The sequence below is a fragment of the Cottoperca gobio genome, chromosome 6 (genome assembly GCF_900634415.1).
Source record: "Cottoperca gobio chromosome 6, fCotGob3.1, whole genome shotgun sequence".
NCBI classification, from domain to species: Eukaryota; Metazoa; Chordata; class Actinopteri; order Perciformes; family Bovichtidae; genus Cottoperca; species Cottoperca gobio.
The window spans coordinates 20,087,399-20,112,174 of NC_041360.1; the positions used below are offsets into that span (position 1 = coordinate 20,087,399).

The following is a 24,776-nucleotide window of genomic DNA, read 5'->3' on the forward strand; positions in this document are numbered from 1 at the left end:
AAAGAAAACATCTGAAAAGCTGCATCAACCTAAAGGAATGATTAACATTTACTCATTTCTGCTCACATGCTCTATGCAGTCAGGACACCATTTACCTGCGATAACAATCCACAGCACTTTACATTAAATCCTTATAATATGTCCCACAAACAGCGATTAATGCTTACCTTCTTCAGTGCAACACAAATGCTCGAAACTTTGCCCAGAAGACTGAACTTTGACCCAAACTCTATTTACACAGACCAAAAGCATCAACTACAGATCTCTGTGGTCTAACTACTCTGGATGTGTCTACTGAGTGAAAGAAAGAGATATTTAACATTAATGCAACATGCAAAGAAAACCCTGCAGAACTGATATGAGATACATGATTAAACTAGAAGATATTGCAGACCTTTGTTTCCATAGGATAAAAATAATGCGTGTATCTACTCATTGTATGCGTTCTTTCTTGGCCCATGCAACACGCTTCCACCACGTTTCATGAAAAGTTACAGATTCATACAAGTCTTCTACATCCATTGGCCATTTATCATCTGATTACTTGCTCCAATATGAGTTTAATATCTGTTTGTATCCACTGGTGAGATTTCAGTTGCTCCTTTAATAGTCTTAAAATTGTAGGACATGAATCACATCAACCTGAATAACTGATGGATTGCTTTTGAAAGTTAAGTAGAAGATCTTCATTGGTGTCTCCAAACACTAACGCAGTTGCATCAAACTGGCTGCTTGTTCTCAGCAATAAGAGGGTTGAGTTCAACAGAGGTGCACCTTTGAAGCTCCTCAGCCGAGTAAAGTCCCGTTTTGTTTAAAGCGAAATCACTTTGTTGTGTCTTTACATGACCAGTGACTTAGGTTGAGTACAATATGTAATAAGGTTTGTGCTTGTTTTTGCATCGTCACTGATTTCAGGTGAAGCCTTTGAGCTTTCCAGTAATTCATCTTCAAACCACTGTGGATGTTCCAGCTGGTATGCATGAAAAGCCTCTACGGCATCCCGCAGGGCTCTGCCTGAGGGACAGTGATAGTACTCGTTCTCTGAAAACCCTTCAATGTGACTCACTCTGCCGGGCGTGTGCTTCTCGGTGTCCAGGATTCTGAAAAAGAGCTCCTCAAACTGTTTCATCAGCTTGTATCGTACTGTAATATTGAAGGGGGAAGGAACATCTTCTTCACAACAAACATCATCAAAATAGCCCACAATGTATTTTTCAAACGACACAGATCGGATAAAATGGGGGACCATGAGGCTGAGGGCTGGACTGAGCATGTCACCTACAGGTGAGTGGGCGTCCTCTCTCAGAATAACCTGTTTGTCACCACACATGGCTCTCCATTTGGCTTGTACTCCTCTCGAGCACAGGATAAGTATCTTATCTGAAGATCTTTCTATTTGTCCTCTGTGCCAGTCCAACCACTGGATGCTTCCCAACACTCCCAGTCTGGTAGAATCCAGAAGATCCAGGAACACTTCAGTACCACATTTGGTCTCCAGGAAGGCACAAAGCTTGAGGACAATGTTTTTGTATAAAGGATGGTCGAGGGAGTAGATGATGAGGACTCTTCTTCTCTCTTGCACTTGAACACTTTCTGGTTGTTGATTGGCAACAGATGAGGATGAGTTCACAGGATCTGAGGGAGGGGTAATATCGGTTGATGAATTATTAATTCAAGCTGAGTTTTCTTATTCAGTACTGTTCATTTATGAGGAAACAAACCTTTCTGAGAGGCTCTCCATGGTAAAAAGGCAAGACCACCAATAAAGAGCAGCCCCACAGTTGCCTTTATGATTAAAGTCCGTGGTGGATAATCTAAAAACAAAACAAAATATGATTATCTAAATACCTCTACAAATACAGAAAGTGATAAAAGAATATTATTATGCCAGTGATTCCCAAACTGGAGGTCGCGCTTGCGAGATGATTGAAGGGATAGGAAAGAATAATTATATTATATTTAGTATCTTCTCTAATCTTCGCGTCGTTGTGAATTATGGGATTATTTAACCACTTTCGGTTTCAAACATTTATTCAAATCGGGCAAGAAGGTCAAAAGTAAAAGACTTCTGCCACCTTCAACAAGGGGTCGCAAAGAAATAACTGGTTTATTTTGAAAGATCACAAGATAAAAAGGTTGGGAACAGCTGGTTAATGCTCTGCACAATATGGGACTTGTAAATATTTCATAGTGATCGTACTTACACGGGCATAAATCGATATGTTTCTTGAACCGCCGACAGTCATTCTTGCATCCAACAAAAAACGGCTGAATCTTAAAAACGAGAGTATGTTGAGCTTTTAATGATGATGATGACTTCATCACCCCATAGGGATGGGACTTTACAATACAATCAAACTCACCATTAACAACATTTCACATTGTGGAATCTGCCACCAACCAAACTCAAATGTCACGTTCAGCGATGTTCTGTTGTCCTATAAAGGAAGACGATAATGATATCATGTAGGCTGAACAAGCAGCGAACCATACGACGGTAGTCTCACAACATAGTCATTCGTGTTATAGATAATATAAGTGATACATTCAGGGTAATTACCTTTGACACATTCTTTGAGAAATGGAAAGCTCGACTCTGGAGGGAGACTTGGTATCTCTCTGAATACTTTGCTGCCTCAAAATCCAAAACAATGGAAAAATGTTTACGTTCCTTATTCAGAGACACAGCAGAGATCATGTGAGGATCCCATAGGCTACCTGAAATAATAAAACATGCTGAGCACAATGCTTAGAGGGTCCTGGATATCGTACACTGGTCCATCAAAACCTGTGAGATGTGAATAATGTCAAATAATGTAAAATGTACCGTTTTCCCGACACATTTGGGCCTTTTGGATTCTCGTGTCAACACATCCTGACCATGACAGTACATATTACAAGAAGACGATTAGAACGTTTTAAAAGTTTGTTTTGTATTTTTTATATTTATGATGAATAATGAATCACTCGGTGAATTGCGGTAATCCCTCTGAACCCTGACAAGACACTTAAAGAGGCTCTTAACATGCAAAAGAAATAATAATAATCACATCTCCAAAGATAATTAAATAAAAGCGATAGTTACTACTTCCTGATTCAAGCACACAAATATTTTTACATTGATAATTTGAACTGTGGTCATGATACACACGACGTTTTCTGTCCTATTCACTGTTTCATGCAGATTTCAGGTATCTGCAGGTAACTCACCTGGGATGGTAATTGGCTTTCTAACCCTGTAGTGTCCAATGTCAGGCTCTGGCAGATTAACAACTGACACTATATATGTATGCCCAGGCTCTACCACAACTCCATCCAAGGAAAATGTCCACTGAAAGATAAAAACAAATCTGCAACGTCTGCTTGCCGTTACAGGAATAGATATATAAACAAGTGTGTTCCAATCTTACCGCACTGAAGTTTGGATTTTGCTGTTTGTTGAGGTTGTAAGAAAACTGCACACACAAACTTTGATTTGTACTTTCATCCAGAATATTTATCTCTGATCCACGAAGGGCGTTTATACTTCCTGTGAATAGAAGAAAATAGTATATAGTGTATGAATATTATCTGTGAGTCCTGCTTTTCTATTATCTTTTGAAGAAAGACTGGTTGGTTTACAACTTGAATTTGATGCATTAAAAAAAACAAAACAGAAAAGCAGATTTTAGCATTACTTACCATCTCCCTTTATTTTCCATGACACATTAACAACAGAAACTGGCCCGTGTTCGTCCATCCAGACTCCCACCTTCTCAGTAAGTAGTTCTGGGCCAATAGGAGCAAGCGGTCTTGGTACGACCCTGCGCTCGTCTGAGCAGTTATCTGACATTAAGGGAACGGTGTGCATATTATAATGCTGTGGTGTGTAGGTACAGTATGTGTGTTGGCAGATGAATCACATAAATGTCAAATTAAAACGTAAAATTAAAATGATAATTTCCTTTGCAAATCTTTCCATAGTGCTAAGAATCAAATCTATATTTAAGTTGCGAAAAATATTGACACCCTTAACACATTGGTTGAAGTCCTCTCTGTATATAAGTATTTTAAACTATATTCTACTGATTTGACAAGTAAGATACTTACTAATGTGGCAGTGGTCAAGACCCTGGGAAACAAAACACAAGATAAGAGTGACTTGATGAATCGAGGACTTTAAGTTCCACTCAGTTGACTTTTATAAGATAGCTTGTATTTTTTGTTTTATGCGTTGAATCCTCACCTGTTGCTTGCAGTCCAGACGCTTGTCCAGAATCCTGAGAGAAGACGACACTGTGTGTCCAGCAGTTAAACAAAGGCAGAAAAAAAGAAGAAAAGCATTAAAAACAATCGAGTAAACGAGGACCATAACACACTCCATTTAGAAGATGTTTCAATGGTTTGCTTGAACAAAGACAGAGAAGGTTCACTATGATCTCAACGTGTGGGAAGTTTCAACTTTATCAGATGTGCCATCTGAATACACAGGAAGGACGCTATAATGTGGTTTTTAAATTCTTATGAAGAACATTGCACGGGCTGCAAATATTGCTCTCTTTATCTGCACATTTTTAAAGAACTATATGAGAAAAAAGCATGTTATTTTTTCTCCTTATTGCCATGTATATGTATGTACACTGTAGATTGATGCCAACTGCAAACCAATATGTCAAACTAGCCACTAGGTGGCAGCAGCTACATAGTGAAGTGCTGTCCAATAATTTTGTGACATGAGAAAAAGAAAGTTGTTGAACGAAAAAACACACACTTTATTCACATGGTTAAACTACTTTTTAGGGGGACATTTTTGGCTTCACAGCAAATGGTAGAAACAGAAACTGATTATAAAATCAATCAAGAGGTTAAACCTCTGATTTTAGGGTGAACTGTTCCTTTAAACATCCAGCCCGACCCTCCCTAACCCCCAGGCAACACCACCTAAATAAACAGACACCAGAACATCTCGGTCTTGAGGATAAACACCTGAAGGCCAGGATTGTAAACACTGAACTTTCAACTATTCACTGCTTTCCGTTCCAGGGGATTACATTGTATAGGACAAGCATGTGGCCGTGGTTATGTGTTAATTCCTGTTGCTTTGTCTCAGTGTTACTACGGCCCCCTCCTGGACATTGAGCTCAATTGTATCACTTTACATAACACTAAGGCAGACAGACATGTGCCACTGAAATCTGACCAGAATAGACTGCAGAGATTGTATTTGAGCTCTGCTCTGTGTGAGAGTGAGAGAGAGCAACTGTGATTCAGTCGCCATGGTTCAAATATAACAAGACACTTTTATTCAGTACAGCTGACGTGATGTTCTGTGAACAGAATGAAACATGTATAAGCAGTACATAAACACCTAATAAATGGTTTACAACACAGTACAACATACTAGAACGTAGTCGTTATCAGATATGAGAATACGTTTTGTGTGTTTTTGTGTAATTGTTGTGTACATGTGCTCGTATGTGTCAGACTAAAATGTTTCTTTTACTAGTTTTCCTTGCTTGCTCTAAATTGAATAGAAAGTGTACAGAATTGATTTAGTTTTGTCTGCTTTTTTCTATGTGTTATTTATTTATTTATTTACACATGCTGAAGGTGTTTTAGATGACCTGCGTACCTCCTGAAGGAAGTTTGGTTTTGGTTTTATTCCAGACTGAACAGCCAAAGTAGACGAAATGTTCAGTTTACCTCGTGTCCACATTGATAAATGCACTTTGACACTTTTTGACACAATGTGCTTTTGTGATGTTGGCTATTGTTGGCCACTGCTGATCCTTGTGTATTTCAATTCTTTGTATTGTATTTGAGAATGTTGAATGGGTTGTGTGCATTTGTGTTTTTAAACTCACTTGCTTCAAATTGCAGCTTGAGAGATAAACAGTATTTTTTAATTGATTTTATATATGTTCGGGAGGCAGACACACTCTCCACATTTAAGAGTTTTTTAAGAGAATTTAAGTCTTTTTGATAAAGCTTATAGTTAGGGCTGGCTCAGGTTTGCCCTGGATCAGCCCCTAGTTATGCTGCTATAGGCTTAGACTGCCGGGGGACACCTCCCTGCTCTCTTCCTTCTCTTCCTCTCTCCTCCCCTCCCTCTCTTCTTCTCCCTCTCTATCTGTATGCATTTATGTAAATGTATGTTACTAACTCACCATCCGGGGTATCATCCCCGGAGTGTCTGTCTCTCATGTGGCAGGTTGCCACTGATAAAGTTTACGTCAGGATCATGAATCGTGACAGCGCCTGCTGACCTGGTCCTGCTGGACACCAGGAAGCCTTATTGACATTTTCCTGGATTCATCCAAACTTTCTATTTCTTTTTTTCCAACACAACATAATTTCTGTCAAATGTTGTATTTGTACTATGTTGTTTATCCTGTACACATGACATCTATTGCATGTCTGTCCGTCCTGGGAGAGGGATCCCTCCTCAGTTGCTCTCCCTGAGGTTTCTAACATGTTCCCCCTTTAATTATGGGGTTTCTTTTAGGAAGTTTTTCCTTGTGCGATGCGAGGGTCTAAGGACAGAGGGTGTCGTAACCTATACAGTCTGTAAAGCACACTGAGACAAATGTATAATTTGTGATATTGGGCTATATAAATAAATTTGATTTGATTTGATTTAATAAAATAAAATCAATCAATAAAATAATTTATTTTATTTTAACAACAACATCATATCACATATGCAAAACAAAAATAACATATTGACTTAATGTATATACACCTTTAATAAATGCTTAACACACTTAATAACTTGTTCATGTATAATCACATCCGTATTGTCGAGCATTTTTCCTGTACACGAGTTACTGGTGCTTCATAGGAGGAGGTATACTTGTTGACAAATACATTCGTAAAAAATGTAAAACTTTCTTTATATTTGCTTACAGCATTATAGTGTGTTAGTTTTATCAGATTTTTAATACCTTATGGTAGGGGTGGGGAACCTCCGGCCTCCGGGACGTATACGGCCCACGAGACCATTTGATCCGGCCCTCGAGGTAATTCATAAACAAATAATAAATAAATCAACTAGAAGAAAAACAAACAAATCTAGACAGTGATAGACGGTCGATTGACTGTTTTTCCTGGCCCAAGGTCAGGGTCCTTGAACACAACACAAGTGGAATGTGCTATCACGTGGTCACATCATGTCAAAACACTTCAATATTAAACGAGACGGTCATTGACATCAGCGAACGCAACGTGGCCAGTGTAACTAAGAGAAAGGTGGATGCGGAATGTCGCACTTTCCAGGAGAAATGGACGAACGATTATTTCTTTGAGGAAGTAAAAGGCCAGTGTGCCTAGTTTGTGCGGACGGGCTTGCGGTGAAACACGAAACATGTCAAACTGCACGAGCTGAGAGGACGAGTGCGTTTGTATAAAGTTTACGCTCTTTGGCGGAGTTCGGCCCAACAAGCAGCTCTCTCCAGAGCGTAACATACAAACATGGAGAGATAGAGAGGTAGACCACCACACCAAGAACAGACTGATCCACCACTGCTGTGCAGTTATCACTGCCATGTGCAATACTCTCTTTATTTTCTATCAACCACTTGGTACTTATATTATTTTTTACTATATTTAATTATTGTGTACTGCCTTTTCACTTCATATGTTCTTTTGCTGTGACAAGATACATTTCCCTGTTGTTTTCTGATAACAGAAAGATACATGGATAAAAAAGTTGCTTTTTTTGCACAGCATATAAGAAAAGTGAAATGAATGGGCTGTGTCTTAAAAAGTTTTTGCAGAGGTTATGAATTCAATAATTAGTATGGTCCCTCGAAGGATGTTGTAAAGAAAAAATGGCCCTTGACATGAAAATGTTCCCCACCCCTGTCTTATGGCTCTAGAATTAAAATAAAAAATATTAACTCATCCAATACTTTGGATTTTAACAAAATTCCTGCAAAACTAAGGACATTCCCGTCAGCCTCATATGTACTTTGTTAATTAGGTAATGTTAGCATGCTAATATAGTAAACTAAGATAGTGAACATAAATATAAATATTATACCTTCTTGATATCAGAATGTTTAGCTCACAACACCACTATGGCCAAGAACAGCCTCACGTGATGAACGCTGCTGTAGACTTCCAGCTGCAGACAATAAAATGACAAAAAAAGAAGTTCAACTTAATAAACCCATCAACATTTCAAAACTGACTTTAAAGACACCTTTAAAACCTTTGCCAGTACACCCCATGGCACATATTCAAAAAGCAAACAAGGTCAGGCCGCCTGATATCTGCAGAGACGATAAGTCAGCTGTCAGTTAGGTGAGGAACGTGTGAGGTGTGCCCTCGTGCAACGCAATCACATGAGATAAATGGGTCATGGGTTGAGGGCAAATCAAAAAGGGGTTGCACTGTTATGCAGCAATTGTCAGGTGGACAGGGGGTCTATTTTAGCGAGCCATTCACATGAGACTTTGAATACATAAATCTTTCACTAATAATCGTGAAGTACTTTTTCTTTTACAGACTCACTACTGTCGCTGCCTGCTCTGACTTCCTATCACCTTCAAGGTAAGTTTCCTATCAAGTAATCAACCTATGCTATAAAAAAAAAAAAACTAAAAGTCAAATCAGATTACAGACATTAAAGGGGCTCTTTAACCTGACATTGTAAGATAAAATGATTCCCCTGATGTGACAGCAGCCCAGCTATCTAAATCTCTACGGCCATGTCTGCCTGTAAAGTCGAGTCCGGCTTCAATAATGAAGACTGCATATCAGCATGTGCCTGAGACATTTAGTGTGGCTGGTATTTATGTGAGTGAATCCCTGCTATGTTGCTACTTTTGTCAAGGTCTTAAAGTAACTTTTCAGCTTTGACTTCTATCACAACGTAAGCGTCTTGATGATCTCTTCATCCTCTAAGTGAAGAAATGTAACCTGAGGCTTTAACTGCTTAAAAAAAATATTATCGGCTGGTAACAGCAGGCCTGACCCGTCGTAGTGTGCGGAAAGCTGGTGTGATAAGTGATGATGGCTCGCTCATATGAACTGCCAACCTCCTGGGTGGAGGAGCAAGGCTGCAGGCTTCCAGGAATTGTCTGCTTGCTTGGCTTGTTTACCTTAACGTTCACACCCTGTCAGTCTGGCTTAATCTAAATTGGATGTATTATCGTGTTGTGTCAGAGGCATTGACATGCTTTCATCATTCTCTAATACCTACATATATTTGTTAATATATAATACCATGGTTAAATTCCTTGTAGTAATGCAGTTGTAAAGCTAATGCTACAAAGACAAGGTCAAAGAAAGTGAGAGAGACAGAGGAGAGAGTGTTTATTTACGGCGCATTTTCACTTTAGTCCTAATCTGGGACTGTATGCTTGGACGACAGATATATGCAATTAACAAACTAGCAAAATAAAAAATGATCAGTGTTGTGGATTGAAAACAGTTTTTAATTACTCTCACAGTCTTCGTCAGGTTTGATATTGCTTGTCTCTTGGCCATGCCAAACCTTTCTCTGGCACCATCAATGCCACAGCAGCTGCTGGGACACAGCAGAACATGGTGGCAATTTGGCTAAATATAGCCGTGCGACAGGCTCCTCGTCAGCTCTTATAACAATAGGAAGGATTATCTGGTCTTGAAAGAATAGTAAAATGCATCTAAAAGCCCCTGAGGACAATTAGACTTTTAACTAAACTGTGAACTAGTTGGATTAATTGTAGAAAACACGATTTAGACTCATTATAATTATTTATTCTAGTTTGTAAAACTATGTGGAGCCGTGTTAAAAATACATGCAATGCATTTAAAAAGAGTAAATAAACATTGTTTCTGCTCCAAAGGTACCGTAAACTGCAGTCATGTCTGAGGGGTGAGTATTGACCTCTAAAGAGATTCAAAATTCTGTACACTATTTGTTTAATAAATAAAAACATCTCTTTATATCTTTGACTTTTCTTGACATATGTTGATGAAGACCGGTGAGTCAAAAAGATTTATTTGACAATCATTAATGAATCAGAATCATGCATTTAATTAACGCTTTATTAATGACTTTGATGTATAAAGTATTTTTATCTTTCTCACAGAAAAAGGCAAAATATTCCGCGACACGTAGACTGCTTTTGAAGGTAGGTCTTATAGACCTTTAGACCGCCGTGTTCAACGATATGCCACATGCTTCCAAGACCGCTTGAGTTTTCATTCAGACTTATTAACGCCTCACTATCTTACAGTCTAAACTGCTGAAGAAGGCAGCTTCTATGCTGGTGGCTGAGATTGAACAGAAGAAACACGACAAGGAAAGAGTTGTGAAAGAGAGCTTCCCTCCACTGAATCTTCCAGGTCTGTCAGTCCAGGAACTCCAGGTACTGACACAGCAAATCCTGCTGACTCAGTCATTATAGAGTGCTGCAGGGATGACATATTTTTGTAGGCCAACCCGGAAGTTAGCATCGCACTGGTTCTCTCGACTTTTGATTATTGCAGAAAATAAGGTCTGTGGCAAACAAAGGTTGTTGGTACTTATGCGTTTTGTTCAGCAAGGTAAGCGTCACAAATGAACACCACCACCAAATGCAATCTCCAGAACTAAAGAGCGAACATTAGGCTTTAAACAAACTACACCACGGTCGCATGAGTAGATGAGCTTCCCCGTGTTCAGCGCGATGACGTGTAATGTTCACGACCACCTCCGTAGTCTCATTTAGCCACTTGTTAGTAACCACCTCACTGAAGTATTTTATACCGTGGAACAAAACGTGACAATCTCTTAAGCTTGTGTTAAGCACATACCTTATTTCAGGCATCTAACCAAAATCCTACGAGACGAGGGAACTGGAAGTGCAAAACTGGTAACTCATTTCCGGGTTTTAAGAATCATTCCTGCAGAACTCTATTATTATACATCCTCTTGACACTTTTCTTTTTCTCTACAGGATCTTTGCAAAGAACTATATCGTAAGATTGATGTTGTAGATGAAGCTCGTTATGATTCAGAGCTTAAGGTATCCAAAAATGAGACGGAGGTACAGTGAAAGTTAATCAGTAGGTCACACATAACAGTTCATTCATATATGTATTGACCTATGAGGATGTTGAAGTGTGTGTTTGTTGCACAGATCCAGACACTGAATGAGAAGATCAGTGGGCTGAAGGGGACAAAGAGGCCCAACTTGAAGAGGGTGAAGAAAACTACAGACGACATGCTGGGTGCATGCACCGACAACTCCAAACTCATGAAGGCTGATTTCAAGGCCAAACTTAAGACAGTGAAGAAGGAGGAAGAAAAGGTAAAGCTGGTGGCTGACACAATCGTCCACAAAAATAAGAAACTGCATACAAAGTATATTACAATCACATTATTTATCTTTGCAGAAGGAAGAAGTGAATGATTGGCGTAAGAACGTGGAGGCCATGTCTGGTATGGAGGGTAGGAAGAAGCTGTTTAATGCAGGGCAATAAAAAGGTGCTATGTTAGTAACACATCGGCCCAACCTACACCCTACACCCTAAGCACTAAACCCTCACTGGCTTAATTGACATCACCTGTGTACATAGATGTAATGCTTGAGTGTGTGAGTTCATGAGGGCTCAAATTGGTATAGAAAGGAGGAACGGGACACACCAACGTGACATCACATGTTGATTGAAAACAACGCATTGCCTTTAAGAAAGGGAGCATAATGGCGTTAAAAAAAATAGTTTAAATCTTGATTTATTGTAAACATGTATGTAAAATATACCACTACATGCCATGGATGTAATCATATACATTGTATAGTATACAGTACCCTTTGCATATTGTGCTAAAGAAAAGGCTGATTAGCTTTATGAGTTTGTCTTTTGAAGTGCAGTATGTGTATTATACAGATGATGGCACTGTCCTACTAGTCTGTAATACATGTGATGCTGATTAAACGACCATAACAACTTTACTGCTTGGTTTCTTTGGTTTATTTAAATTTCCAGATTTAATCTTTTCAATCTATACGATAACAGAGAGCATCATGATGACGTATTCATAGATGTTAGTCACCCGGCCGTCCTCGCAGCCTCGACTCTTGGTGTTGAGCAATGGGAGTATGAAGCAGTGGTGGTTAACCTGGCGTTGGGGAATGCCTTGTAAGTTTAGTGATATGCAGTATACTAGCTGTCAGACAGAGAAGGCTATTTTAGTTGACCACTCACAGGAGACAATAGGAACCATTAAATTTGACTTGAGTTTTCCTCTGGTCATTTAAAGACAGCCACTTCTCAACTCAACAGGTTTTCTGCCGAGATAAAAAAAAAAAAAGGTAGGTTGACTTTTGTGATGATGATAATGTGGCTTAAGAATAAATAAGAGGATTCCACCTGTTGCATTTATCTGGAATAATTTAAAGAACAGCAACAAACGTGCAGATTTACTGTAAAAGGTTTAATACAGTTTGATCTTTAAGAGACAGTTATATCTACTTACTTTGTTATACATGTTTGCTGGGACATATATTACATATATTTGTCTTATTTGGCAAAAGATAATTCTGGTTTCGGTTCTGATTCTGGCTGCCTTGAAAAAAAGATCAATTCCAACAGGGATTATAATTAGATACCATTCAAACAATCTGCAGCACTCACACAAGCAGTGTTGTTAACTTAAAGGCTTAATGTTGGTATGTTACCATACCGAGGTCTGGATGACTCGGCCCGGTCAACAAGAGGTGAATAAACAGTATGTATAGTATAAGAAAAGGATTCTGGTGCATGAAGTGATTAAATATTATAATATATCTTGTACATTAATGTTAAACATGAAGAATACTACAATACAGCATGTATGTACGGCCACTGCTGCAACTAATACTGTTTCTGAATATTGCATTTTTCTGACCTTAGTATGAATTATTTCCTTTTTACAGAAAAAAGCCAATCATGTCTGAGGGGTAAGTTCTGATTTGTTTTTAATGTTGTAAAGCAGTACTTGTAAAATCAAAGTAAATCTTTGGATCTTTATCATGTTGAAACTTTTTCTTTTCCTTTCCATCATCATAATGTCCACCACAGACAAGTAAGACATTGTATCATTAGTGTAGCTTATCTAAAGAAAATCTACACTTAGATACCATATGTAGTTTTGTATGTAAATGTTGCTTCATAAAACGTCTCTACTGATTCTTTGTAGAACACATCTAAGATCACCGCATCACGCAGACTGGCTCTCAAGGTATTGTCTTCTTTGTCTTTACGACAACTTATACAACCATCCACAAGTTTCCAAAAAAAGGGTGATCTGTGCCACATAGTTATTCAACCTCACTTTTTCTATTCAATTTAGACCAAGCTGATGAAATTGGCAGCTGTGATGTTGGAGAAGGAGATGGAGGAAAAGAAGCTGGAGAGAGAAGCCACTTTGGTTGAGAGAGTCCCTCCACTTCAGCTGCCTGGTATGTCTATGCTGGACCTTCAGGTATGTGCAGGTCACTGCATGAGCCGCCAATCATAATACAATCAAACAACATCGTTGAAATGCTCCATACACAAGCATTGCTCTGATGTATATAGATGACATGCATACAGTATGTTCATATGCAGTAGACACGTTAGAGAGGTTAAAAATGTGCTCATTAAGCTGACATTTAGAGCAACTCATACTATTATAAAACACATTATTTCAGAATCAGAATAAGGTTTATTGCCAAGTAGGTTTTCCCATACAAGGAATTTTCACCTAATAAATACATAACAAGTAACCACTAATAATGTAACAATGCACACATTATTAATAAAAGACACCAGGCTCTTTGGTTTAGATTTTCAGAAGTACACAGAAAAAGATAACCTTTGAGTTTGAGATGTGCAACACGCCAAAGGATTGCAGCGTTCTCATTAAACGATCAATTCACATGATGCGATTCTCTCCGTCTGCAGGCTCTGTGCAAAGAGCTGCACCATAAGATCGACGTGGTAGATGAAGAACGCTACGACATTGACGGCAAAGTGGTCAAAAATAACAAGGAGGTACATGTTTATGTTTAAATAAGTTAATTTGGCTCACATGTGGATTTAATTCTGTTTTCTGTTGTAATTTTCTTTATCAGTTTTATCATTTACCAGCAACATTTAGAGTTAATAGCCTGTTAATAGCACACTTTTCTCTTACACTTTTCATTGTTTCCTGCAGATTGAAAATCTTTCAATTAAGATCTTTGAGCTGAAGGGTAAAATGAAGCGACCTGCTCTGAAGAGGGTGAAGATCTCAGCTGACGCCATGCTGGGGGCTCTGCTGGGCTCTAAGGTCAAAGAGTCTGTGGACTTCAAGGCCAACCTCAAGACTGTGAAGAAAGAGGAGGAGAAGGTAAGGGCTGCTAAAACAGAAGATTGTTTTATAGAAGTTTTTGAGATTATATCGGGCTGGGTTGACTCCTCGGTTTTAAACTCAAATTAGGTTTTAATTATGGCACAATGCTGGGGTATCGGTTATTTTTTTAAGGTACAGTATCACTTAGAATTATTTTCTTTTCATGAACAGAAAGAGGAAGTGATTGACTGGCGTAAGAACGTGGAGGCCATGTCTGGTATGGAGGGCAGGAAGAAGCTGTTTGATGCCGGACAGTAGATCAAGACAGTAGATTAAGATTTATAAAATAAAGTTACTATGACTGCTCACAACAGCAGGTCCACAGTGTATGTGTGAGTGTGTGTATAGACTTCACAATATGCACTAATCGTAAAATACAAAATAAAAGTAATGTGTATATTTTGCATATAAATGAGTTGCATTCTGTCATCATTTTGTGGTGTTGGCACTTTTTAAATTGACTACACCTTCATCCCAGATGAGCACTTAGTGAGACTTGCTGTGTCTTGATTTTGAAATGCCTGGAAAAGACCAGTTTAAATCAAATTAAATACTTCTGATCAACACAGAAAACTGAGGCTTGAGTCTTTTTGAATATCTACTTTATTATCCACATTATGGGACACAACATCAGCCAGATGGTAGTAATAGTTCCAGGACTTGGTACAACAGCAGCGGCTGAGAACAAAGTTGTTCAAACATCTTTGGAATTTGAAATTGGACCTTTGACCTCTGTCCACTAAAATCTAATCAGTTCATCCTTGGGTCCAAGTGGACGTTTGTGCATACACATGTGAAAAAAAGTTGGCAAAATGGCTGCAAGGCCACCATTGCTGGCAGTTACATCTAAATAAAATACATAACCAACACTATTACAATCAATCCAACACATTTTAAAGAAGCTATAGAGGTTTGTATGTGATTCCACTTTCAATTTAAAAACACAAGACCACACAATAACAGGTTTATGTCCATGACGTGATTATAAGGCTCGCAGTGGAGGTAATGGAGGTAAACTGCTTGAATACTCCTCTAAGAAGTACTCCAGAAGTGGTCTAAGAATAATATTTGACCCATGGTTTGTACTTTACTATTCTTGTTTAATCGTTCGCTGACTACCTATCCTTATGAGAGGGCATATGTCTCAGGCCTTTGAGCCACTTGACTCCCTGTTACAACAATGACGCAGGTTGAACTCAGGCTGGCTCAGTTTACAATCCATCAAGTCCTAACCAGCACCTGTCCTTGTTTCTCTGCTGGGCTGTCACAATATAAGAAACGACACGATTATCGTCGCCAAAAGATTTCACAATAACGATATTATCGCGATATCTATTGAAAAATAATGCCATCAGTCAACTTCATCTTTAACTTTGTTTATTGTGCGTTTTGTTGCCTTTTTTGGCAAATGAATTGGACTCAAAATACGAGTGTAGGGAGATGAAAGAGAGTCTGTAACCATAACTGGACAAAGCGTAACAAAACAACAATCATGAATAGTGAGCTAGAGAGGCGTTGGATTGTTTATACACTATTATCATATGTGTATTATTAACATAAAATCTATATTTAATCTTTAAAATATCACTGTTACTTACTTTTATTTACTTTTTGTGAAGTTGTGTTGGAAGTAAGAAATGAGCTCCATTTGAATTGATGCCAATAATAATTTTTAAAGTTCCCAAATTCTAAGAAAACATAATTTCATTCATTTTCAATGTTTTAATCTTTATTGTGTTGATTCATTTGCAAATTGGCATAAACAAAGCCATGATGTGGTCACTAGAAACTCAGATATGTGTCTTTAATAGCCTCTTTAATCTCAGTTGGTGACACCAATAGATGTCTATAGATGGACATCTTGAGAAGGTCCAGGTTCACACTTGGACTGTGTTGTTTGTTCTATAAATAAAGAAGAAAAAAAAGTTAATGCTGACACTCTAGTTTGATTTCTTCCTTCTGTTTGACACCTTAACAACGTGATCCAAATTTCCAACGCGCAGGCCCTGATCAAATGAGAATGTGTGACACTGACCCGGCGTGCTCCCAGTGGGTCAGTGGGTAATGTCTCTTTAAATTCTCACTGTCACTTCCACCAACAGGTGTTGTCAAAATTACACAAGATACCAAAGTGTTTGTGTCCATAAATGAAGTTTTATTACCCCCTTTCCTGTCTGATATTGTGGGGATGCTATGTGCAACACTAAATGCCACCGTTGGTGGACAGAGAGGAGTCTATTTTAGTGAGCCATTCACACAAGGCACTGACACTATAAATCTGATTTCTAGTAGTCTAGAAGTCTATTGCTGCCGCCCTCACACGCACAACCTCTTCTTCAGTTTGGAGGCTCAAGGATCAGTTCAGCTTCAATAAGGTACGGAGTTGCTTAAATGGATTAGAGTAAATGTGGTGTGAAGTGCATGTTGAGGTGTTGAGCTGATCTCTGTAAATAAGTAGTAACTTCTGAGCCTGCTGCGAGTTTAAAACAATTACTAACAGTTCATTTAGAATCTGTATAATCACATGAGTGTCTTGTCTTTACTTTGTTGTTGTATTTGGATATCGTTGTGATTAAGATTAACAGCAAATTGAATATTGTCAGTTTACATGCCTGTGGATTATCTGGCCATTCACCTTTTTTGTCACCTATGCAGAGACTCTTGTGAGTTATGCACGTCCACTGACCCGGCACAAGCTTTGAATGCTGGCACAAGTGCTTTTAAACTTTAAAAGATACAAGCATATGAAACAGAAGCCAGTGAACCTATTATTTTATTTTAGTCGTTATATGTATTTAAATTTTGAATAATATTACATTTAATTCTTGTGATTTTGACAATATTTTAAGAAAAAGCATATCTATATTGTATATAAATGGTAAAATATGGTAGATTTGGTTCATAAAACATTCCAAACCGTCATAAACTGCACCAGCGGGACAAATGAGGGAACAATAAATAACTTTAAGCAGCCTTAATGAGCCAATGAATGTTTGGAGTGAGTCTTCAGCACACAGCTCAGTTGAACGGGTGTAAAAGGTGAATTCATTCTGTAAGCAATTAAAGGCATGTTGGTTATATTGAACAAAATCACAGTTTTCTTTTTCAGCAAAAAACTGTTTCTTTTTTTCTTCTTCTCATTTCTAGTGCGGGAATTTAAAACAATCATGGCTGATCAGTGAGTATAACCACTTCTGGTTTATTTAATGTGTTTGATGACAGCGTCAAAGTATACTGTAAAACTATGTATTGATATTTATTATGCAAATAAGTTGAAATGCATTTTCTCTCTCTCTCTCTCTTGTTAATGTTGCAACAGACAAGTGAGTATCTATCCTTCAACATCTTTAATAAGCCCTTTTTGTTTTATATATCAAACAGCATAGATGAAAGTTGTTGTCCATGTATAGTGTATATGGACGGTATTAAATGTTTTTTTATGTCTGAATTATAGAAAAACAAATCAAAGATCTCCTCCTCTCGAAGGCTGGGGTTAAAGGTACGTTTTTTATTTGAGATGTTGTGTACAGTTCATGTTATATGTTATATTTATTATGAAGAAGACTTGAAACATTAGATTATATAACTTTGTATGAACCTTTAGAAGTTAGTTGTAGTTTACATGCATACATAATTTAAACATGTGTCATACTCATGGTCATGTATTAATATACATTTATGAAAACTTCAGGTATGTATGAGGACTTTTGCTTTATTTGGTCTAGTGATCCTAATTAAATAGATTTTAATTCCTTTATTATTATTTTTCTCCTTAGATTAGACTTTTGACAGTCGCTGCTCAGATGCTGCAGGTGGAGATGGAGCAGAACATGAAGGAGAAAGAAGCAGCTCTAGTAGAACGAGTCCCTCCTCTTAACATGTCTGGTGCGTCTTTGCAAGAGCTTCAGGTATTTTATTTTATTCCTATTGTCCAGTACACTCTCTTTTTAGTTTGTTATAATATGTTGATACCACTAGAGGGTGTCTTTTACTGTTTTTACAGGATCTTTGCAAAGACCTGCACCACAAGATCGACGTTGTAGATGAGGAGTGGTATGATATCAGCCTCAAGGTGTCCAAAAATGACAAGGAGGTGAGATGCTCAAGAATGAATAGGAAGAAAAAGTGATGCATGTGCAATGTTTTTAAAGTTACTGCATCCAATGCCTTTACTATGAAGACGGAGTCACAACATGAAAGAGCTAAAGGTATACAAACACTGCCTCCAAGTGGCAGCACGAAGACATGACAGGAACTTATGCATAAAGCCTGATGCACCTTGAGACTTATATCACCAAACAGTGCCCCCTAATAAATAAAAACATCTGTGTTTTACAACATCAACAGCAAGCTGGGAGGAGATTGTAATTATTATTATTATTATTATTATTATTATTATTATTATTTAACTTTCTTAAATATGGCAGTAAATTATGGACAGCTAATTATTTTAGAACAGATACATTATTACACTGATATAATGAAACATAAAACCCCAGATACATCTATATTAAGGTTAGAACAATAATACATCTGACGGTACTTCCTAACCACAGATTATCAAACATCTGTAGAAGTAATAATTGCATCTTTTATTAATTTTTCTCCAGTTATTGTCAGAATATGGTTTATTTGATTTGTAAGGTAGTAGAGTTTTCTGACTTGGTACTGGTTGGTCAAATCTTAAAGAGCTGCAAACATTCAAGGATTACTTGAACAAACATGTACAAACAAAACCTTAAATAGTTTGATTTAAACAATCTTTACACACGTCCCACTTATTAGCCTTTTCTGGAGCGTTTAACCACAACACACTTAAACTAGTAAACTGAGTTTAACATCAGCTGAGGAATACTGAAAGATTAGGTTAAAAGCTCTAGAAAAACTGACCTCTTGATATGTTTTAATTAAAGAGTGAATGTGTACCTCTCACTTCTGGATTAATTACAAATAGACATCAAATCTCAGTGTCCATGAATCTATATATGGATTCAACAGCACATTCTCTTCTATCAATCGATCCCCCGGACAGATTGACAACATGAAACTGAAGATCATTGAGATCCAGAGTAAGTTCAAGAAGCCGACCCTCAAGAGAGTGAAGATCTCAGCTGAAGCCATGCTGAGCGTTCTGCTGGGCTCCAAACACAAGGAGTCCATCGACTTCAAGGCCAACCTCAAAACTGTCAAGAAGGAAGAGGAAAAGGTAAACCTGGTTTTTGCATTAGGGTCACGGAAACCTTCAGGTAAAGCTTGTTTTAAATGATCTGGTTCATCTTGGCTGAATGTTGTGATTTGTTATGTTCCCAACAGAAGGAGGAGGTGACTGACTGGCGTAAGAATGTGGAGGCCATGTCTGGTATGGAGGGCAGGAAGAAACTGTTTGACGCCTAAGGCAACTAAAGAATCATTTACTTTTGCTTAAGAGATCTTTTTCTCAGCAGGGTTTGATTCTTTGGTCCGATATCACATAGTCGGCTACGATTTCAATTTGATTTAATTCAGAGGCCTGCGATCGAAAGGAAATAAAGCAACTAAAATATGATTTGACAATGTTCTTACTGTGGGCTTGGACTGAAATGGTCGTGGTATGGGAATTTCAAAATAAAGGTGTCACTTAAACATGATGATACATATCAATGTTTTCATTTTTGCATTAATATTGGAATGTGAATCGATGTATCCATCCAGATCAATTCACCCCTACTTGTTATAATCCATTCTTAACATTACTGACCGTCTAACTTATATTATATTGAGTTATGAATTGCATGTTGGACAAACATCCTTAAAACCAGGATAGTCTTGCTTGCTGTAATCTTAGAGAAATAAAGGAAAATAAACAGATATTGTTTATTTAAACTGTGTTTTAAATTGAGGATTTGAAGTAAACTGACAGTGATTTCAACAAACATCTGTTCTTTTGTCATTAACTACTTTGTTTTTGTGATGTGAGTGCAGTTCTCCTCTGCAACCATGTGATGGCAACAGAACTCTTTTAAACGATCAGACACTTGTGGATATACAGCATGATATGTTGACTGTGGAGACATATTGTTTGTCCCTCGTAAATTAACAACTGCTAGTGTGTTATCTGCTGTGATGAATTACCATCTAGCTTCTCAAACATTCAAAATGTATAGCCTATTAAAGTTATAATGCCAAAAATCAAATAGCACGATTGCAGTCTTTGTTAAGGTTATTGCAGTGGGAATATGTTACCTTTATATTTGTTGGTTTATTTACTTGAAACAAACATGAAACCAGAAATGTTCTCAAAATAAAAGTATAGCAATCCTGCCGTGGTTTTCCTCCACTGTGTAATTTAATAACTGCTTTGGATTGTATGTGGGAACAACTTTAATTTCATAAACATAATATTGGACTGAAGCTCCTTTAAACTTCGCCCCTGTCTTCCTCCGCGAGGGGACAGTAAGAAAGCATCACAGGTGGACATTCCCAGTAAGATTCACACCTCATGCATGTGAGATGTGAGGGACGCAGTGCAAGAATGGTGAGGACATACGGTCTATTTTAGTGAGCCACTCACATGAGCGCAGGAATCTATATATCTACCTTCTTTCTGCGCTTCTCGTCTCAGAAAAAGACGCCTGTGAGTATTTGTCACCTGCTAAGGTAAGGAGTTGTTTTGTTTTTTTACATTACAGAACATGAAGGGATGAAACAGCTAAAGGATTGTTTTATTACAATACTCTTGCTAAAAATGGATAAAAACAAGAAATTCATTGGTATTAAAAAAGCAAGGCTGAATATTTTGCTTATTAAATTAAAGTTAAAGATATTTATATTAAAACACACCATGGATCCTCGCCTCTTAGTCTCGATTGATTACTTGTCTGATAATTATACATATTTGTGGCGTTGTTTTAGTGAGTATTTCTTAAGTTGTTAGTTTGACCTTTAGACAAAGTCATACATTGGTTGTGTCCTCTGCTATGGAACTGCAACCTGTACGATTTCTCAATCAAATCAGATGCTTTTTTTCTGTTCACAGTATATTAACTCTATTCTTCTGTAAAAATAAAATGTGTCTTCTTCCTTTCCTGTTTAGATATAATAAATAGGGGGGGACACATAGAACTGCAACCATGTCTGAAGGGTAAGTACCCATGCCTCGTATACTTTCAAAGAACCATAACTCACATTTTAGTACAATACTTTTAACAAATTTAACAAATTGCACCTTTTCTCTTTCTCTTCTTGAAATACATCACCTTCCTAACTGGATAAGGTCTTCGGTGAGTTGAATCTACTGTGAAAAATAAATGAATGTCCTAAATATAGTTTTAATTTAAGGATTATGAGATTTATTCAAGTGCCTTGACTATATGTGAAATTGACTGATGTAACACTTGTGTATAAGATAGTCCGAAGAAAAGACGAATAAAAAGTTTAAATATAAAGGAAAAAGTCTAATTCTACGCTGTAGTCAGTACTGCATATGCTGTCATTTGTTGTTTGTTGAATCATAAAAAGACTAATGTACAAAACCTGCATGTACAGATATATTGTGTGCTGCCATAAATCTGATATGTATAATGTCTTCTTTTCCAGAAACCAAAGCCAAAAATCTCTGCATCTCGCAGACTGTTCTTGAAGGTATTGTATGTGTAACTGTGTCTTGGATAGTAATGCTGTAAATATCTTTTTCTATCATTTATATTCTTCAAGTGTCTGTTTGACTGAGGTGTGATTCTCTACATGCATGTGCATCAGACCAAACTGCTAAAAAAGGCAATGACTATGCTGGACAATGAGAGGCAAGAGAAAAAAGACGAACGAGAGAGAACGCTCTCTGAGAGAGTCCCTGATCTACAGATGTCAGGCCTGTCTCTGCAGGATCTACAGGTAGCCTACTTTCATCATTGAGGCATTTAATCCAAACAAATATAGTTTTGAGTTTTGGCTCAACATTAATTAACATTAAATCACATAAGTGTCCAAACACTTTGCGCAGATAATTTTCCCCCACCTCCTCCTATTATCATTATCATTATCATATTTAATTTAGATTTTGATATGCTATAAACAAATCACTGCACATACACATGTTGCACAGTCTCTATCAATGTTAGTAGTTCCCTGGAGTTATCCAGACCCGTTATACTCATCAATTCAACCTTAAATTCCTTTAAACAAGTCTAATCTAAAATGTGTTTCTGTCCACAGAATCTTTGTAAAGAGCTCCACCAAAAGATTGATGGGGTTGATGAAGAGCGGTACGACGTTGATTCTAAAGTGACGAAATGTACTACGGAGGTAAGTAACATTTGTGAAAGACGGTTTGAGTTCTATCCCTTTTTCACACAAATTGAAGAGATATTGTACGTAGACAATATTATTTGGAATTTGGAACATGTTAAGGTCATTTTGAGAGTTTGTCATTTGTGTTGGGAAAAAGATACGGGACCTGTCTCAGAAGATCTTTGAGCTGAAGGGTAAGATGAAGAGGCCGGCCCTGAAGAGGGTGAGGGTGTCTGCTGACGCCATGCTGGGGGCTTTGCTGGGCTGTAAGGTCAAAGAGTCTGTGGACTTCAAAGCTAACCTCAAGACTGTAAAGAAAGAGGAGGAGAAGGTAAGGGCTGCTGGCTTTAACTGATACACAACATTATGTGGTGTCACTTCAATTCACTTCATATGCAGCAATATTACTTTTCCAATATCATTGTCAATGTACTGGTGTTAGCATTAGTTCTTATACACTTTATATTTATTACTCTATGGTTTTTTTTATTCTTATGTTGTAATTTTTTAGCAATCTATGGCACAAATATGTCCTTCGGGTTTAATAAAGTATTACACTTTATTTCATTCAATGAAGATAGTCCACTTCCTGTGAGTCCTGTGTACATTAAACACACAGCACACAAAGACATTTAAAAACATATAAAAATACCTCTTAACAGTATGCACAATGCACAAAACCTGCACTCTTTTCATTTTAACTTTGGACACCACATCTTTGAAAGAAATTGCTGACCCTGTAGCAGCTTGAATACAGGATATTAACACACATTGTAAAGCTAAAGATAGAAAATGAAACTGTGGTGTGAAATCTGCTAAAATACTTTTAAAGGAACTAGAAAGTAGACTGACTCAGCCTTAGAAGAAAAAATTCAAAGGAAGAAAGAAAGCAGTTGTGAGGCAGTAACGTTTAGTGCAGGATTTTATTCTTCTTTTTATATTGTCAAGCATGTATATTCCCCAACATATTATGACTATTTGTTGTGTACAAAATGGCTACAAGTAGTCATGTTTTAATCCGACTGAGCTGAATAAAAATCATCATATTCTCACCCCACAGAAAGAGGAAGTGAATGACTGGCGTAAGAACGTGGACGCCATGTCTGGTATGGAGGGCAGAAAGAAGCTGTTTGATGCCGCGCAGTAGATTTTGTGGTGAATTTCTATGTAAAGATGTTTACTGCTCTAAAACAAATGTAGTCATGTGACTGTTGTTCATTTTAAAATGAAAGGGAATTACATAAAGATCAGGTTAACAAGTAGGTTTTGGCTCAGGTCATGTTTCAAGTGTTTGTGGAAATAGTGAAGGTGTTTAACGTTACGATGATTCATATAATACATATAGTTCTTTACATAATGTATGATGCATTATGAAAAACATATGTATGTATTAAAGCACTGTATTGCATTTGTAGTTTTTAGCATCCATTAATTAATGAACAGAGCACCACTTTTGGCTGTACAAGTCCCTGTAGTAATGTTACTGGCTTGCTTTTTGACCTCTACTATATTAAATTATAACAGGCAAGCATCAGAGAAAATGCAGATTTGTCTAAAGCTGTAAATCGGAATGTGTCAAATTTTAACTTTGCCGGTATACTTGTCAAATTTGAATCATGGCCTTAGAGGACATCATAAAACAACATCTCTGCGTATTGTTGTGTTTTCTGATAAAAAGAAAAGTTGCATATTGGATTGAATTAATTCACATTCCAGGGGCAACTAATGTTGCAGTGCAACTGTTCATGGAGTTAGATAAGGTGAGCATCCTTGAAAACGAATATGGCATTAAACTAATACATTATGATAAGAAGCGACATTATGAATTGTGTATCAAATAATAAAATGTAAATTAAATTGCTTAGAGAAGAATGGTCCTCTGTGTCTTAAACTGTATCGCTGTTCCTCTTCTTACAGCACTGTTTCAGTATTTGTATACTTGTATGAATCATGTTATCATCTTATCTGTTAGCTTGTGATTTCCCCAGCTGGTTATTTTATCCATTAAAACCATTAAATTGGTATTCCTAAAATGGGTTAGACTATATCACACTATTTAGTGATTTAAAAAGAAAACTACATATAGGCTACTGTTATATGGGATTCCATCCATATTACAAAATCCTATATTATGGGACATTGTTTAGAGTCATATTAAATTAACTCAGGGTGAACCATTACATTTGTAGTTAGTTTGGTCAAA

The 24,776-nt window shown here is 37.4% G+C and overlaps 3 protein-coding genes and 2 pseudogenes across 3 annotated transcripts; 4 read left to right on the forward strand and 1 right to left on the reverse strand.

Annotated features, from left to right (window-relative positions):
- Positions 1–719: 719 nt before the first annotated feature.
- On the reverse strand, positions 720–4,363 carry LOC115009423 (interleukin-17 receptor A). Its single transcript, XM_029433381.1, is given in 12 exon segments — positions 720–868; positions 871–1,635; positions 1,722–1,814; positions 2,205–2,274; positions 2,364–2,438; positions 2,561–2,718; positions 2,828–2,875; positions 3,211–3,331; positions 3,411–3,529; positions 3,682–3,825; positions 4,090–4,111; positions 4,226–4,363. Coding segments are annotated over 12 exon segments (1,902 nt in total).
- A 5,665-nt stretch (positions 4,364–10,028) lies between these two features.
- On the forward strand, positions 10,029–11,549 carry LOC115009424 (troponin I, slow skeletal muscle-like). Its single transcript, XM_029433383.1, has 5 exons — positions 10,029–10,100; positions 10,206–10,337; positions 10,908–10,997; positions 11,091–11,261; positions 11,347–11,549. The coding sequence occupies exons 1-5, from the start codon at positions 10,029–10,031 to the stop codon at positions 11,431–11,433; spliced, it is 552 nt and encodes a 183-aa protein (XP_029289243.1). The 3' UTR covers positions 11,434–11,549.
- Positions 11,550–12,625: 1,076 nt separating this feature from the next.
- On the forward strand, positions 12,626–14,566 carry LOC115009726 (troponin I, slow skeletal muscle-like; annotated as a pseudogene).
- Positions 14,567–17,747: 3,181 nt separating this feature from the next.
- Positions 17,748–19,870, forward strand: LOC115009725 (troponin I, slow skeletal muscle-like; annotated as a pseudogene).
- A 1,502-nt stretch (positions 19,871–21,372) lies between these two features.
- LOC115009724 (troponin I, slow skeletal muscle-like) lies at positions 21,373–23,949 on the forward strand. Its single transcript, XM_029433921.1, has 7 exons — positions 21,373–21,428; positions 21,561–21,567; positions 21,884–21,928; positions 22,046–22,177; positions 22,499–22,588; positions 22,731–22,904; positions 23,634–23,949. The coding sequence occupies exons 1-7, from the start codon at positions 21,418–21,420 to the stop codon at positions 23,718–23,720; spliced, it is 546 nt and encodes a 181-aa protein (XP_029289781.1). The 5' UTR covers positions 21,373–21,417; the 3' UTR covers positions 23,721–23,949.
- Positions 23,950–24,776: the final 827 nt, after the last annotated feature.